Raw genomic sequence first — 15,835 nt, forward strand, 5'->3', positions numbered from 1 at the left:
TTTTTAACTCACTAAACGGCGTGTGTATTCACGACAGCGCCATCTTTAACCAACGTCCATTTGTATTGTTCGAATTGGCTAATAACATCCAAGGTCCCTAAACTTATAAAAAAACCATTAAGGATACAGGTTGCATCGCTTTAGTATTTGAGTGACCTGTTTGCCATGACAAAAAAAATTCAGTAGTGCGGAGCAGAGGCAGAGCAAATGAAGCTATTTGATGCACACTGTCACCTTCAAGACCCAAGAATCTTTCACAAAGCACCTCAATTGATTGCCACCACGGTGAATTCTGGAGTACTTCATTTTGCTGTAAATGGCGTCTCCGAGGTAAGTGCTCATGGGTTTTCTTCTCTTCTTTTTTTCTTTTTTTTGAGGTTCCGGGCGGGGGGGGGGGGGGGGGGGGGGGGGGGGCGGGGGGGCGTTGGTGGTGGGCGTTGATGGGGTTGCGCTACAACTTATTTCTTATCATTCATTTTATGAATTATTTTCTTGTCATTGCAGGAAGATTGGAACTTGGTTAAAGATATGAGTGAACGCCATCCTTCTGTAATCCCCTGCTTCGGAGTTCATCCATGGTAAGAACTGAGAACACTCCTACTCGTTCTTATTGAGTTCTTGAAATATATTACTGATGGGCTTGATAAATATTTGTATATTATGGATTGGGTTTGTTTCATTTTTAGGTTTGTTCAAGAGAGGACTCCCAACTGGTTTAGTACTCTTAAGGAATTCTTTGAGACCACTCCTGCTGCTGCTGTTGGAGAGGTTAGATTCTTTTAGGTTTTAGGCTGCAATTTTTCTCTTTCCTTTTAATTTTTTTTTTTTTTTGGGGTTTCCCAACAATGGGAATATATTTGTACTTCGAACCTTTCTTGAAAACTAGAGTGAAATGTAGTTCCTGTAACTCTGATGGGCGAAATTATCGCATGTTTTTAAGGTTTTTTTTCCCCTTAGTTTCGGGAATTTAAGAAATGAAATGACAAGAAGGAAAATATACGTGTGTATTCTATGTACTTTTGAAATTTTGGAAATGTGTGAAATTATCATGTTTGAGACCACATCTAACAGAAACATGCATATGAACTTCTGCAGATTGGTTTAGACAAAGGTTCAAAGGGAAGGGAGATTGACTTTATGGATCAGGTTTTACTATCCTTGCCTTTCCTTGCTTGATTTATACGTAACTTGTTACTGCGAACAAGCAACAATAATGATCTTTTTTTCTTTTTTCTTTTTTTGTGGGAATAATTCATTTCAATCTCTGGTGATGTCAAATGGAATTAGAAACCTAAATCTACTTGTTCCACTGCAACCTTAATCTTAGAATTTCTTTAGCATTCGTTATTCTGTTGATTATTTTCCATCATGAAGGCCGCACTGGGAGTATACCAATTTATTTTAAATATACACTGAGTTAACTTTTCTTTCGTACGACAATCTTGGTAGTCGAAGCAATGTTCTGACAAGATTGTGTCTTTACACTAAACAAGAATACCTTATGGTTTTGTTATTTCAGTAGTGAGTTCCTTTCTCAATCCTATCACATGTTGCAGTGGCCTTCTTAAATGGCCTAAATCGTATTTTTATAATTCATGTTTTTCTCTTAGACTTTGACCTGTTTGCATATGCCAAAGAAACACATAAATCTAAATAATGTATAAGACATATATCTATGTATAATTAACAATATACTGTTTCTCAAAATATGTAAATAATATACTTTTTTTTTCAATTATTTAATTCTCAGACTTAGATAAATCCTGAATTTTCTTTTGTACACATGGTGTTTTCTCATTCCAGGTTGGAGTATTCAGGCAACAGCTTGAACTGGCAAAAGAGTTGAAAAGACCAGCATCCATACACTGTGTTCGTGCATTTGGTGATCTGCTTGAGATAATGAAGTATGTTCTTTTTATGTTTCTATTTTCACTTAAATATTTTTATCCCAAAGTATTATAGAATGGACAATTGAAAATTATCCATTCTTGCTTCTTGGTTGAAATGGAAATTTTAGCAAGTTTAATATTGATTTGAATTGTTTTGGGTTCCAGCATTCGTGAATAAGATTGTTCAAAAGGGCTTTAGCCTTTTATTCTTTGTGCTACGCCACGTGCTAATACATATAATCATTAAGTCATTCTGTTTATTCTTAGGCAAGCTTCTCTGTGAACCTTTTCAGGCAGCCAAATGTGATCAACCCTGCTATATTCTTAGTTTTTCTAGAGCTTCCCTTTCTAAGTTTGATGTTTTGCACAAATTCTGTGATGCTTATAGTTTCAAACATCTTTGAGAAGCCAGGAAACATGTAGTGCACAAGGTTTCTTTGTTTCTCTGCAGTACTAGTCTTGATGAAGGTTTTATGTGTTGGAGACTATAAATATGTACATATAACAAGATAATTGTATTAAAGTAGATCTTTTGGAGATTATATTGGTGTTCAGTGGGAGGATCATATTTGGAAACAAGTTTTTTCCTTTATAAATACGTCCGGTTGAACAATGGGCCAAGATTTACCACGAGGATTGGAACTCTCTTTCTTGGTGGCAACTGTTCAGTAGATGTTTGTAGTTAACCTGAAAAGCCACAATCTCTTCAAGTCATTGGGTGTGAAAGGATCATGGTTACTTAAACAGACAAGATGAATTAGAGGACCCTCTTAAGTTTTTTTTGACAAGTGAAGCTCCAAAAAAGTTTCCAATTGTCCATGGTTACTAAAATCTAAGATGCATGTCACTCTGCTCAGATTTGTAGCTTAAAATGGATTACTCTTGACTCTCCAGATAGAACAACAGAAGAAAACATAGCATCTGTACAACTCTTTTGTTAATTAACCTCAGATGAATGTATCCGCTATGCTATCTTCCATAAATAGCATGTTACAGTTCACCATGAAGTATGTGAATCAAGGTCTTTGATATGCTTTTTGCAAGTATTTCTTTATGGTTTAACATCTCTTTTTCACACCATACCTTTACTACAATTGTGCTACTTGATACTGCCCTCTGGAGTGATGGCAAGAGGGCTAGTTCCCGAAAATGCTCATTCTGCTGTGGTTGGGGCTTACAATTCACCTTGTGTCCTGTTTATTGGATATTTTAAGTTTGGGCCACCACTTGCTTCTTAATGGCTTAATAGGCATGATGTATATTATTTACGTGCATTCTTACTATGACATTTTGTTTCTTCAGATCTGTGGGGCCTTTCCCTGATGGTGTCATTATTCATTCTTACCTGGGTTCTGCCGAGATGGTTCCTGAATTATCAAAGCTTGGTGCATACTTTTCATTCTCTGGATTTCTCATGTCCATGAAAGCACAAAAGGCAAAGAAAATGTTGAAAGTGGTAACATCAGTCACTGTCGGTTGTCTCTAAAATATTTTGAACTCTTTGGTATACTTAATTTCAAGCTTCTATTAGGTGCCTTCAGAAAGGATTCTATTGGAGACAGATGCACCTGATGCATTGCCAAAGGCAGAGTTAAATTCTCTCTTCTTGGTTGATGGAGACCCTTCCCTCCCTCAAGAGCTTTCTGCAAAGGAAGAGCATTCACCAAATGTTGGTAGTGCATCTGATAACCAGTTCCATGCTTCAAAAGATTCATCAACACTGCCAAGAGAAACACTTAATCACCCGGCAAACATCCATAACGTATGTTTCTTTGACTCTTGATCGATATTTCCTTAGCATTACATGAATAAATTTCTGACCTTTTACTTTCTCCACAATGCATTGTTTTGTTATTTTTGCTCTTCCCCTTTTCGACTGTATCTGGGTAATTTTCTCATAATAATTCCCATATCCGTCAGACAGGACACGCTTTTAGATCATGCTGGAGGAATTGTAACTCTATGCTTTAACATGTAACAAATCTTAATGACTTTGGTTTCAGGTTCTTGATTATGTGGCATCCTTGCTTGACATGACTAAAGAAGAACTTGCAGAACTAAGCTACAGAAATGCAATTCGCTTATTCTCTTATGAAGGTTCAAAAATACTAACAGAAAAGTAGTCCATTTCAGCACTCCTGGAAAGAAACTGGAGTTCAATACTTTGGCACCAGCCTTGTATATAAATGAATGCGGAAATGCAAGTCTTGTAATCCTTGTTAACTTCTTGTAGAGTAGCCTGCTACTGTTCTTGAAGATTTTTGTGCCAGAAAAGAATTAGTAAAATATGATGGGTATGGCTACAGCTATCCCTTCATTATCTTACTATACAGGGATCGTTTTTCTGAACGTCAACGATTTGATCATCTGGAGAGATAAAGTTACGATTCAACCATTCTTCGGTTATATTTCCTATAAACATGAGATCATGAGTCAAAACTTCATCTGTTCATCATATACAAAAGAATTATATTTCTATTTTTCTTATTGTTACATTTTATTTGTATGAAAAAAGAATAAAAAAAAACAAATTGTTACAAAGGACTACATATTAATTCTACATTCATAAATTCTCACTTTTCCATTCGGCAATTTCTTTCTCCATTTGCGTCAAAATAATTTTTTTTTTAAAGGTTTAAATTGAGTCAAGTTGCGTTTAAAAGAAAAAGAGTTTGTATTTATGGGGTGTCAAAAGGATAAATTATATGAGGTTAAAGTGATATACTATACCCAGGTCAATGAAATTTAAATATATATTTTTTTAATTCAATCAGAATCCTAATTGAGATACGAAAGGAAGGTGGCACAAAAAATCTCATAAAATTAGGAGAATCTGATTTTTCGAACGTTGGTGGTTTTGTTTTGAAAGTTTCACACTGACCTCACTGATATATCTCACTCTTTATGAGTCAAATGAATTAACAAAAATGACTTTGCGGTCTCTCTGATCCTGTCGTGTGAGTTGTCTTCACTTTCTATTATTTACGAACACCCAACTTATTAAAGATCCATGATTATATTGTCATAGTGCTTCTCTGCTTCATTCTTCTTTTATGATATTGATGATCACAGTCACAGTGACAGATTGTTTAATTTGGCATATGTATATATATATATATATACACACACACGCACACATATATATTTCATCAACAGGTTCTTTACCATTATGGAGTGCTCAATTTATTAGTTTAAACTTTTAGAATCTGATTAGTGCCGTCTTCTTATCTGTTTGTTTGTTTGTTTAGTGTAACATATGATGCATAAATTTTATCTTTTTAAATGGGGTGACTCCTAAAATTGATATCTTACTGCTGTTTTCTGGCATTATCAGAGTAAGAAACATCAACAGGAGTCGAAATATGGCCAATAGGCAAAGCACAAGGTAATAAACTATTTCTTCCCACACCCTTTTAGTTTTAGATTTTGAAAAGGTTGAGTTGTTTTACAAATTTGCTGGGTCATTTCAGGTTGCCAAAGTCTACAACCTTGACTGATGTGCAGCTCTATGTTAACGGCTTGCCTTTCATTTTGGACAGAGTGAGGAATAAGATTCCCTTCATTTTGTTTAAGTTGACACTTTGTCGTTTCCAAGTTTAAATATAATTGTTTCACAAATGCGTAGGAACTCCTTGCTTCAAAATCGGCCAAGGTTGCTGCTATACTGGATGAGAATCCCAATCAAGACCTCTCTTATTTCCTCCGAGACATTTCACCTGATACTGAAACTTTTGAGCTTGTTCTAAGATTCTGCCACGGCTTTGAACCCCAGATCTCCACTGAAAATGTGATACCCATCATTGGCCTCGCTGACTACTTGGAGATGACTGAAGCTCACTGCAGAAACAATCTGTTGAGGAGGGCTCTCATCTTCTTTGAACAGGAAGTTCTCCCCAGCTGGAATGAAACCATTAAGGCTCTCCGAGTAGCAGATGATTTCCTTCAACAGGCTGTACAGCTTGGCCTGGTTGATGCCTGTTTTAGGTCTCTCATTGAGAAGGCGGTGGCTGATCCCCACCTTCTCGGGGCTCCGATGAAGAATTTGAGTTGTGATGAAGATAGTGAGGACGCTGATGATGCATATAGGCCAAACGCGAGGAGAAAGCTCTTCGTTATTGATTGGAAATCAGAGGATTTAACCGTACTGTCTCTTCAGCTTTTCGATGCCACCATTCGTTCAATGAATCAGCATGGGGTGCCCCCAGAGTTTGTGGCCTCATCCGTTTGTCAGTACACAAAAAGATGGGTTCTATCAAGCACCGTTGGAGATGAAACAGTGTCAATTTACAAGAGGAAAACTCAGAGGGATGTACTTGAAGCCGTGGAAAAGCTCTTGCCTTATGAAAGAGGACTCGTTCCGTGCACATTGTTGTTTGAAATGCTTCGATACGCAATTGTTTTGGAAGCTAGCTCTGACTGCAGAACTGGATTTGAGATCAGAATTGGGAAACAGCTTGATCAGGCAACAGTAAGAGACCTCCTAATTCCATCTCAAGGCTATGCTAAAGAAGTTCAATATGATATCGAGTGTTTGAGGAGGATTTTGAGGAATTTCTGTGGCAGCTATTCTCCTTCATCTCAGTTTCCAGGATACATCAAAGTGGCAGAGCTGATTGAGAAATTCTTAGCAGAGATTGCGGCTGACATAGATTTGAAGGTGAATACGTTTCTTTCCATTGTGGAAATGTCAGCTGAAGTGCCCACAGTGACACAAAGAAACTCTGATGGAATTTACATGGCTATTGATATATACTTCCACAAGCACAGATACTTAACTGAATCAGAAAGAGAACAAGTATGTAGAGTTTTAGACTGCCGCAAGCTGTCCCTGGAAGCCTGCGAGCACGCGGCAAGAAATGAAAGATTGCCGTTGAGGGTGGTGGTGCAAGCACTGTTTGCGGCACAGTTGCACATAAGAGATACAATCACTAGAGAGGTGGCATTGTTTCCTGATGATAAAATGATCGTCAAGGAAGAAATGGAGGAGGAGGAGGTGGCGGCGGAAGATGAAGCAATGGTGATTAAAGAAATGAAGATAATGAGCAACAAGGTGATGGAGCTTGAAAGAGAGTGCCTTGTGATGAGGAAAGAACTTCAGAAGAGTTGCAGCTTGCAGCAACATAATAATCATAATGATAAAAATAAACAGAAAAATGAGAAGCCTAGCATGTGGAAAGAGATGAAGAGGAAATTTGGGTGCATTACTTCAATTCATGATTGTAATTGTCAAGTCAAGAAGAAGAAGGTGCATCCATGATTTGGAGTTTGAATTTTTATGTTATAATCGTAAATTCGTAATGATTTTGCACCACTTAATTTGATTTTATATATATATGATTTGGCTTGTCTCATTCTTCTAGATTGTTCATGTACATGTCACTCTCAAATCTCAATTCATATGCATTGACGATAAATTTTTCACTTGTAAAAGAGTTGCTTAGTTATATCGACAAATTATTTATGATCAATTAATATTGCGTGATTGTCTTTGGAAAAATATGATAAATAAATATATAACATTGTGTAATATGTTAGCCAATGTTCCACGTAAATTTTTATTATCTATATCATCTTTCTAAATTTAGTGAAAGATGATCTTATTGAATTTTGAAATATTACTTGAGCTATAAGGTAAGCTATCAATAGAGCCAATTAAGATATTGGAGGATATTAAAATTAATAATACAATAATGAGATTTTTTTTAATGAATTTAATTGTTCTACTAAAAAAATGGTTTTATTGTTGGAATGAACGTTTTAAATGGTATTGCTCGACAATATCTGCTAGTACTTGCTTAATGATGGTACCTAATATGGAATTCAAAGATTGGTATAATTAAGTTAGGGTCCGGCTATGTTGCAACTGTGGTACCGTGCCACAGTTACAACTAGTCATTGGATTCACTTGGATGAGGGGTGCAATAGTGAATTCAAGTGGATCTAATGGCTGGTTGCAACTGTGGCACGATACCACAGTTGCAACATAGCTAAGTCCATTGAGTTTAGAGATGTTTTTTTAATTTATTTAAAATTTTAACTTCTCTTACTTCGCTTGTAGAACTAAGGGGTTCACCTATGTTGCAACGGTTGTACCAAACCTCCGCTTTTGTTTTTTGTGATTTAACTAATGTTAAATTTCATTGAGCACCTTATACTCCCTTTTTATTCATAAGATATCAAGAAATATTATAGTATTTTCCACTCACATACACTGATAAAATTCTATTGAGTCGCCTTACACTCTTTATTTATTATTTTTTATAAATATTAAAGTATTTATTTGTTTACATCCAAGATGTATTAATAACCAAAAACACTAATATAAACAAAAAGACGACAATACCCTTAAATTTCTCTTTCCTTTCACTTTTGTCTCCATCATCATCACTCTTCACCTTCATCTTCCTCCATCATTATCATCTTCTCCTACATCTTCGCATATTTTAAGAAGAAGAAAATATTATTTTACTTTCAAAATTAAAATACAAAACCCACAAAAAGAAGAAGAATAAGATACTATTATGCTTTCGGATCCAAAATCAACAAAATTCCTAAAAAGAAAAAGAAGATACTATTGTATTTTTCGATCCAAAATCAGCAAAATCCCAAAAAAAAAAAAAAAACATGATCTTGAGGTTCAAACTAACATCAATAAACCCACTTCATGTTTCTTAACATAAATTATTTCTAGCCTCAAAAAAGCCGCACTACCAAAGAGCTAGCTTTATTCCAAAGTCTACCCATCAAATTCCACTTATCCAATCTCTTTCTCCCTACCTCGACAACAGTGGACTTTGTTTGCTAAAGTCGTTACCCTTCCATTGTTGCCGTGGCTTTTCATGAGCACAAAAGTACTTGAACTCTACACCTCATCAATTTTCTTCAACATTTGTTAGGAAGGATAATTCTGTCCATCTAAGATTTATAAACAAATTGTGAATGAAAAGAGAACAAGGTGCTGAAGTAAATTTGACAGTAGTTAAATCATAAAAGACAAAAGTTGGGCCACTGTATAACTGTTGCAACATAGGCGGATCCATAACTGAGTTGTTACACAACTAAATTGTTACACAAGTCTTGTGTAACTTCACTATATATATTTTCTTCTTCTCAAAGTGATGGTCAAGTTATTGCATTTATTAAAATGATTACCTCTTTACGAACAATTTGCATAAAATCTTGAGAGCAATGATACAATCACAAATTTTTTTGTACAAATTGATGTAACATCACATATTAGTTGAATGAAAATTACTTATCTTGCATAATTTTTTTTTTAATTTTATATTGTCATCCAATCAATAAGATCATTTTCATATTAGTTTATACAAAATTTCTAACCATCACATTACTCAAAAACATTAATTTTTTGTCTCAAATTACAGCATACCATCGATCAAATTTCTCAAATTACAGAACTTAAATTTGATTAATACTGTCGAGCAGCATTGTGAACCATACGAATCGTAATTGTGAAGCAGTTACTGAGGTCAAGAGTAATTTTCATACAAACTATAGCATGTCATGAGCTCCCAATTTTTTACCATCCAAGTTGTTCGTAATATCCAAAATATGTGCAAACCAAATTTTCTATTAAAGATTAAATATATGTATAATTTTAAAAGATTAAAAAAAAAACCTACCGTGCGAAATTTAAAAGATGGGAAATGTATTGCCAAATTTAAAGGGATCACACAATACAACAGTTACAAGGGAAAGGGTAGAGCTGTAGGTATCAACTTGTTCAATTGGCCGTGCCTCAGAACTAAGAGCACAATTGATCTCAATTTTGAGGGTTAGAAGTAAAGTGTTACGAACATCAATTGCAAATCTGAAAATTCTGAAAATTTCGAACTGTAATTGACATTTGGAAAATACTTCACTTTATCCATTGGAAGCATCTGTTTTCTGATATGGGCTACTATACAGGTTTGTAAAGTGATATAACATTGAAAGAAGTAACAAATCACCATCATTTTGTATCTCATCTTTGGTGAATGAAGCTGCCATTTATATCACTAAAAGATCAGAGGAAAAAAAATAAAGGGAAATGAAAATAACAAGCCAACCTTAGCGAAAGCTTCAAAAAATTTGTGAAAGGACAAACGAGAGCAGCCATTTGCCCCAAGAGATTGCAATTCAAAACCCAATGCTAATAGGCAACCACCCTCTTCCCTTTAGCTTTTGCCTCACCGTCCTCTTATCACTCATATGCACACACCATCATCACAAGCATAGAACATAGCATCCAACTCAAATCTTAACCAACAGCAGTGACAAACGAAATCGGAAACAAAAGCTTCTCCTAGACTATTTTTCTCCTAAAAAATCACCAAACCACATCCTAAACCACCACCCAAAAAAAAAAAAAAGGGGGGGATGGGGGAACAAAGGAAACAAAGAATACACAAAAACCTAAATTGTAACTACAAAATATTGGGAAGCTGGGAATCCAGTCTCTGCTGCAGCTCCTTGACTTTCATCGACAACTCTGTCTTCTGCTCCTTGTAGCTCTGCAACAAGTAGTCTTTCCCGTCTATCACTTCCTTCAATTCGCCGACTTCCTTCCTAAGCATCTCAATTTTTCCCCCATCTCCCCTACCCTTTTCCAGATTATCGTGATTATTCTCACCATCGATGTACCCATTTGCAAGGCCATTTCTTGCCTCAGTTGGCCAAATTGCGTGAGTCAGGGGCTTGTCGTTGGTACCCACATGTCCCACACAATGATCTGCAATAGCTTTCCTCAGCCTCTGGACTTCTCTCTCAGAATCAAACAAGTCTTTGTTTGCAGCATCAAGCTGTGACTGCAAATGAGTAGAGTGCTCAAGCTGAGCATTAAGAGAGTTCTGCAACTCAACAATTTGGTCTTGCATCTCAAGTATCATATCATCTCTCCTCTTCAACTGCTGCCTTAGCTTGCATATAACTTCTCGTTTGCTGAAGATATCGGAGCCAGATTCTGAGACACATGGTGAATCAGAGCAGTTTGAATGATGAAACGGCTTTGGAGGCACCTCAAGACGATCAGGAGATGACGCCCACAAAACCCCATTCTCCTTGCCAAATTCTGGGGCAGGAACTGTCACAAGTGCAAGAGGAACGTCAGTTTCAGACAGAAGCGGGCCGTTTGGCGGGTGCTTCATCTCCACCATGCCTTCATTTCCTGTTGCAAAACCAAATATCATATAAAACTAAATAAAATATTATAAGAACAACAAATATGTATTATCTTAACAAAGGAGTTCTGTAAAGTAATGCCAAATTAAGCAGGGGAAACAACTGGCATAGCAACAGCCAACTTATCACACACAAGAAATTCTAGCAGGAAAAAGCATATCATTCTGTATTAGCTAAAATCACGATGAGTACAGTAAGAGAGCAGAGCTCAAAACTTTCCGGAAAAATCATGTCCTCACTTGGAAAAATCATCCGTTACAAACTTTCCGGAAAAAAAAAAAAAAAGCACTTACTGTCAACACAAAGCTGAATTCTTAGAACAGCCAGTAACCTCCTGACTAAGAATTATCTGGACCTTGCATTCACACCCCCCCGCCAAAAAGTAATTAAGTGGGACAAAAAAAAAGAACTATCAATATGTCAAAAAAGCTATTGCAGGAGCACTAACATTTGCTGTGCTTGATACCAGCAACCTTTAATCAATATACAGTTCAAACTACAATAAAACACAGAAGGAATTTCACACCTGAAACGCAGTTGAAGCAACTGCCGTTGTCTTGCGTAAAGGAATACATGTTTGTTTGCAAATGGCGAGCAGGTGACCTCCTCCTGCCAGAATGTGTTCCATTTCCTGCATGTACACAACGTATAAATGTTAAAAAAAAAAATTATATTACATACAACTTCTTGATGCAATAAACATTATCTTCCAAGACCTTTCAGAGCATTATTAGCATTTGCCTGTTGTTGCCTTGAGTCAAATGTCTGCTTCAGCTTATAACCGAGGCGAATTGATAACGTACTTAATAAGGCACCACCAGCAATAAGAATCCAATTCGGCCCCTCACCCTGTATATGCTTGGTCCTCTGGCCCCTAGATGCCCCATCAGTTCTTGGTATCATTTTAAGATCGAGCAAAATGTTGAAGTGAAAATTTCTGAATAATCCAAATATGACCTACACCGACAACGCACCAAATTTCCATTGCTATCTATATGACAGACAAATTAGATGAAATTACACATTTAACCTATCTCCAACTTCTTTTCAAGAGGGGAAAAAAGAATCAAGGGGGTTCTTTTCATTGTTGAATCTATTATAAACATTAAAATGATTTTTGATATTTTGGCCCATGATTAAGACTGTCTACATCATGTTCAGGATACACACACAAAAAACAAATATGTGGCAGATACAAGCCAGTCAATAACTAAATATTGATACATTTATCCTATAGCAATGTGTTCATGTCACTATAACCTTTCTGACTCCATATCTTTTAACATACATCACGTAATTTAAGGATTGTATATTTCTATCATTGTTGCTTTGGTTATCCATGTCTAAAACTATAAGCGCATTCTCGACAAGAAGTTGAAGGCATACTAGACATTGAAACTTGCACCTTTGCGTATCTCAAGTTGTAGAGTGATCAGGAATATGAAAAAAGTTCTATTTGGAAAGAAATTTTCAACGTGCAACCAGACTGAAAATCCAAAGTTAATAAAAAGTTTATTTTTTTTGTTCACCGGTAACAAAAGAAAATAAAAATATTCTCCATAGATTCATGTTTTTGTCCACATTAATAACTAGATACAGTAAAACCAGACCAAGCTTTCATATGTTTTCGATCTACATTAGGCCCAAAATACTGTTAACCAGGTAACAGAGAGCCTGTCTTGGCATTGAACATTCTAAAGATATAACCAAATGAGTTATGGAATGTTTAAAACGATGAAGACAAAAGGGTTAGAGGAAGAGCTGTGGAATATTAAAGCCATAACATTTCAAATTCTAATAATTAATTTTCATTTGAAATGAAGTTAAAAATGCCCAGCAGATAGCAATTTAGATAAAAACCCAAATTCATTTGTAAAATGCAAACAATGAATTCAGAGTTGAAGCTCGAATTCAATTTTCCAACTGCAAGCAAACAAAATAGACCTCAAAAAAATTAACACCTTTATCTAATCCCTTACTTTCCCTTATGAAAAAATTTGGGGTCTTCCCCAAAATTCCTACAAACCATGGCCAGGAACAAACGGTAAACAGTCATGGGTAGCCAACAGAAATCTAGGGGTCCCCCAATTAACACAATTATATATGAAGTAATTTAACTGCCACAGAAGTCTGCTTATTGTACATCTTCCCACAAGAACATTCACATTAAATTCTCATGGAAAAACAATTGTTATAGTTAATTTTCTACCCAAACCACCAATCAGGCAATTAGAAATCAAACAAAATATTCAAGCACTAGTTAATTGAAAATAAAGAGGAGTTCTATCGCTTCACATGCAGCCTTACATATCAAAAACAACTATCTAGAGGGAAAAACGTGTTATCTGACAACAATTTTGCAAGGCCTTTGATTATCCGTTACCTAAACATATCCATAATAAGCATAAAATGAGACTATGAGATTACATTTGATTCCACATCAAAACGATTGCCTCCCCAATAATAACAGCTCAACGCATTCAAAAAGTGAATCCACCTAAAAAGTTAATACCACATAGAAGATTCCAGAACAAGAACGGTTCCAAGGGAAATGCAAATAAAGCCCACGATACAATCTAAAGTCTATTGTTACTACTGTCATAATAATTATTTTCTATAAAAAAGGAATTAATTGTTATTAAACCATAATTATTCATCTGAGAATCTTAATTGCTCTAATCAATACGATTTCCTGGCTAGTTACACAAAATCGATCAACAATATGACACCTTTAATCTTGCCTCAGCGTATTAGTAACTTAAAAATTACTCAACAAAACCAAATCATTGTCGAACAAAATCACTCGTTATATCACATAAACACTAAACACAACAATCAGTAATAAAAAGACAAAAACCTAATCACCGAACCCTCAAAAAGAATCGAAATAAAACGAAAACAACGAGGGATGGATATCGATGAGAACAAAGAAAGCGTTTAGAAAAGTAAAGAAAAAACAAACCTCATTCAATACTCAGGAATTGGATTCTGCCTCTCTCTCTCACTCTCTTTCTCTCCTTAAACTCGGTTACGATGTCGTTTTTGCGCGCGCTCTCTCTCCCTCTCTCTAAAACGGCCTCATTTCCTCCCTCTAAAACTCTGTGTCTCTTTCCTTTGCCTTTGTCTCTTTAAAAAAGACAATAAAGAATCACTCAGAAAAAATAACACCTGAGACAAGCGAAGCCAGGAGAGAAGAGGGTTTTGATGAAATGGCGGTTTTAAAGCTTTTAGCTGTGAGTTTTTATTTTTATAATTTTCTTCGTGGAAAATAAAATATATTAATCCAATAATATCTCTACAAAATAATTTATTTTTTGCCGCCACGTCAGTTGAACACGTGTTAAACATATGCCCTAGATGTAATTTTGGTCTATTGTCTCCTCTAAAGAATTTTTCTTTATTCCTTTTTTAGCAAATATCAAAAAAGGGAAAGTATTTGCCAACAACAGGGCAGTAAGATTTGGCTGCTTTAAGAAAAGAAAAAAATAATAATTAAAAGAAAAAAAAAGTAAAAAGAATAGTGTTTACTCATATGCTCTGAACATAAGAATCATGTTGAGGACGTGTTTGGTTGATCATTACTAACGCATTCCTTAACTTCGTTAAGAGCATTGAATAAAGGCCCCGTTATGTATCAAGATTATGCAATTATAATTTAAAAGTTATAATATTAAAGTGTTCAATAAACATTACCGAACTTAGTCCAACCCAAATATATTTTCTAAACACTAAGGCTAGACTTGAGCTTCACCTAAAAAGACAGAGCTTGGCTCGAAAGCTTAATATATATATATATATATATATATATATATATATATGAAGAAATTTTAGAAATCTAAGGTACCATGTCAGTTATACAACAAGCAAATAATGTCATAACATATATATATTTATTTTGAAAAATCATCATGTAAGTGGTAGTTGTATTAAATTTAACTACATATATCAGTCATACATCAATTAGTTGTAATACATATGAGATATTTTAAAATTTCTCATATATGAATAGTTTTCAATCAATGATTCCTGATTTAATAAATCAGAGATTAGCTAAAAGACAAAATAAACACATGCTCCAATGCACTGCATTTTGTCATGTAGTATATTAAAATTTAATTTTTTTTCTTTTAACTAATCCCTGACTTTATTAAAGTCGAGGATCCGTGATTAGAAAACTATTAATATATAGAGTGATGATACAGTCACAAACTCTTGTACAAATTGATGTAACATTAATTCATTGGTTGAATAAAAACATAAAATAATAAAAATAAATAATGTAACCCAAGAGATATTTAATTCAACCAATTTTATCATACCACATCAGTTTGTATAAAATAAATTTGTACAAGAGTTCATGACTATGTCATTACTCTAATAAATATATTAGATACACCTTTTAACATAGTTTAACCCACCTATAACAGATGCTTCAAATTTTAAATCCTTTAAGCCCAACTTTTAAAACCTAATCTAACCTAAAAAAAATTATTAAAACATAATAAGAAGATATAGAATGTGAAATTAAGACATTTTAGTAGCCTAATATTTTGTCATCCCAACACTAGATATTGTGCCTTAAAAGATAAATTGATTTGATCTCATATTTGTATGATAAAAAAAACCTATAATATCATTTTTATTTAAAAGTAATATTTATTGCATACTATCTATTTTTTTCATCGATACAACTTTTTTTATTTCTATAGTAACTATAACTTTTAGATTTTAGTTCTACAGTAACTGTAACTTTTAGGTTATAACAC

General features: G+C 34.8%; 3 protein-coding genes across 5 annotated transcripts; 2 read left to right on the plus strand and 1 right to left on the minus strand.

The window, feature by feature from the left end:
* The first annotated feature begins 127 nt into the window (after positions 1-127).
* Positions 128-4,243, plus strand: LOC18045186 (uncharacterized metal-dependent hydrolase YabD). Its single transcript, XM_006437349.2, has 8 exons — positions 128-330; positions 505-578; positions 687-768; positions 1,096-1,146; positions 1,804-1,904; positions 3,192-3,345; positions 3,421-3,651; positions 3,893-4,243. Exons 1-8 carry the CDS (start codon positions 208-210, stop codon positions 4,010-4,012), a joined length of 936 nt encoding a protein of 311 aa, XP_006437412.1. The 5' UTR covers positions 128-207; the 3' UTR covers positions 4,013-4,243.
* Positions 4,185-7,146, plus strand: LOC18045187 (BTB/POZ domain-containing protein At5g17580). Of its 2 annotated transcripts, none has more exons than XM_006437351.2 (4): positions 4,185-4,269; positions 5,224-5,274; positions 5,360-5,429; positions 5,515-7,146. In XM_006437351.2, the coding sequence occupies exons 2-4, from the start codon at positions 5,252-5,254 to the stop codon at positions 7,144-7,146; spliced, it is 1,725 nt and encodes a 574-aa protein (XP_006437414.2). In that variant the 5' UTR covers positions 4,185-4,269; positions 5,224-5,251. The 2 variants fall into 2 exon arrangements, with proteins under 2 accessions (XP_006437414.2, XP_024042452.1); XM_024186684.1 differs by lacking the exon at positions 4,185-4,269 and adding an exon at positions 4,833-4,846.
* A 2,702-nt stretch (positions 7,147-9,848) lies between these two features.
* On the minus strand, positions 9,849-14,299 carry LOC18045306. 2 transcript variants are annotated; one of them, XM_024185946.1, is made up of 4 exons: positions 14,032-14,299; positions 11,786-12,026; positions 11,596-11,700; positions 9,849-11,055 (listed from the first exon to the last, which is right to left on the minus strand). In XM_024185946.1, exons 2-4 carry the CDS (start codon positions 11,970-11,972, stop codon positions 10,316-10,318), a joined length of 1,032 nt encoding a protein of 343 aa, XP_024041714.1. In that variant the 5' UTR covers positions 11,973-12,026; positions 14,032-14,299; the 3' UTR covers positions 9,849-10,315. The 2 variants fall into 2 exon arrangements, with proteins under 2 accessions (XP_024041714.1, XP_006437416.1); XM_006437353.2 differs by having other exon boundaries at positions 11,786-12,060.
* Between the last annotated feature and the right edge of the window lie 1,536 nt (positions 14,300-15,835).

Source organism: Citrus clementina, unplaced genomic scaffold (genome assembly GCF_000493195.1).
Source record: "Citrus clementina cultivar Clemenules unplaced genomic scaffold, Citrus_clementina_v1.0 scaffold_4, whole genome shotgun sequence".
NCBI lineage: Eukaryota > Viridiplantae > Streptophyta > Magnoliopsida > Sapindales > Rutaceae > Citrus > Citrus x clementina.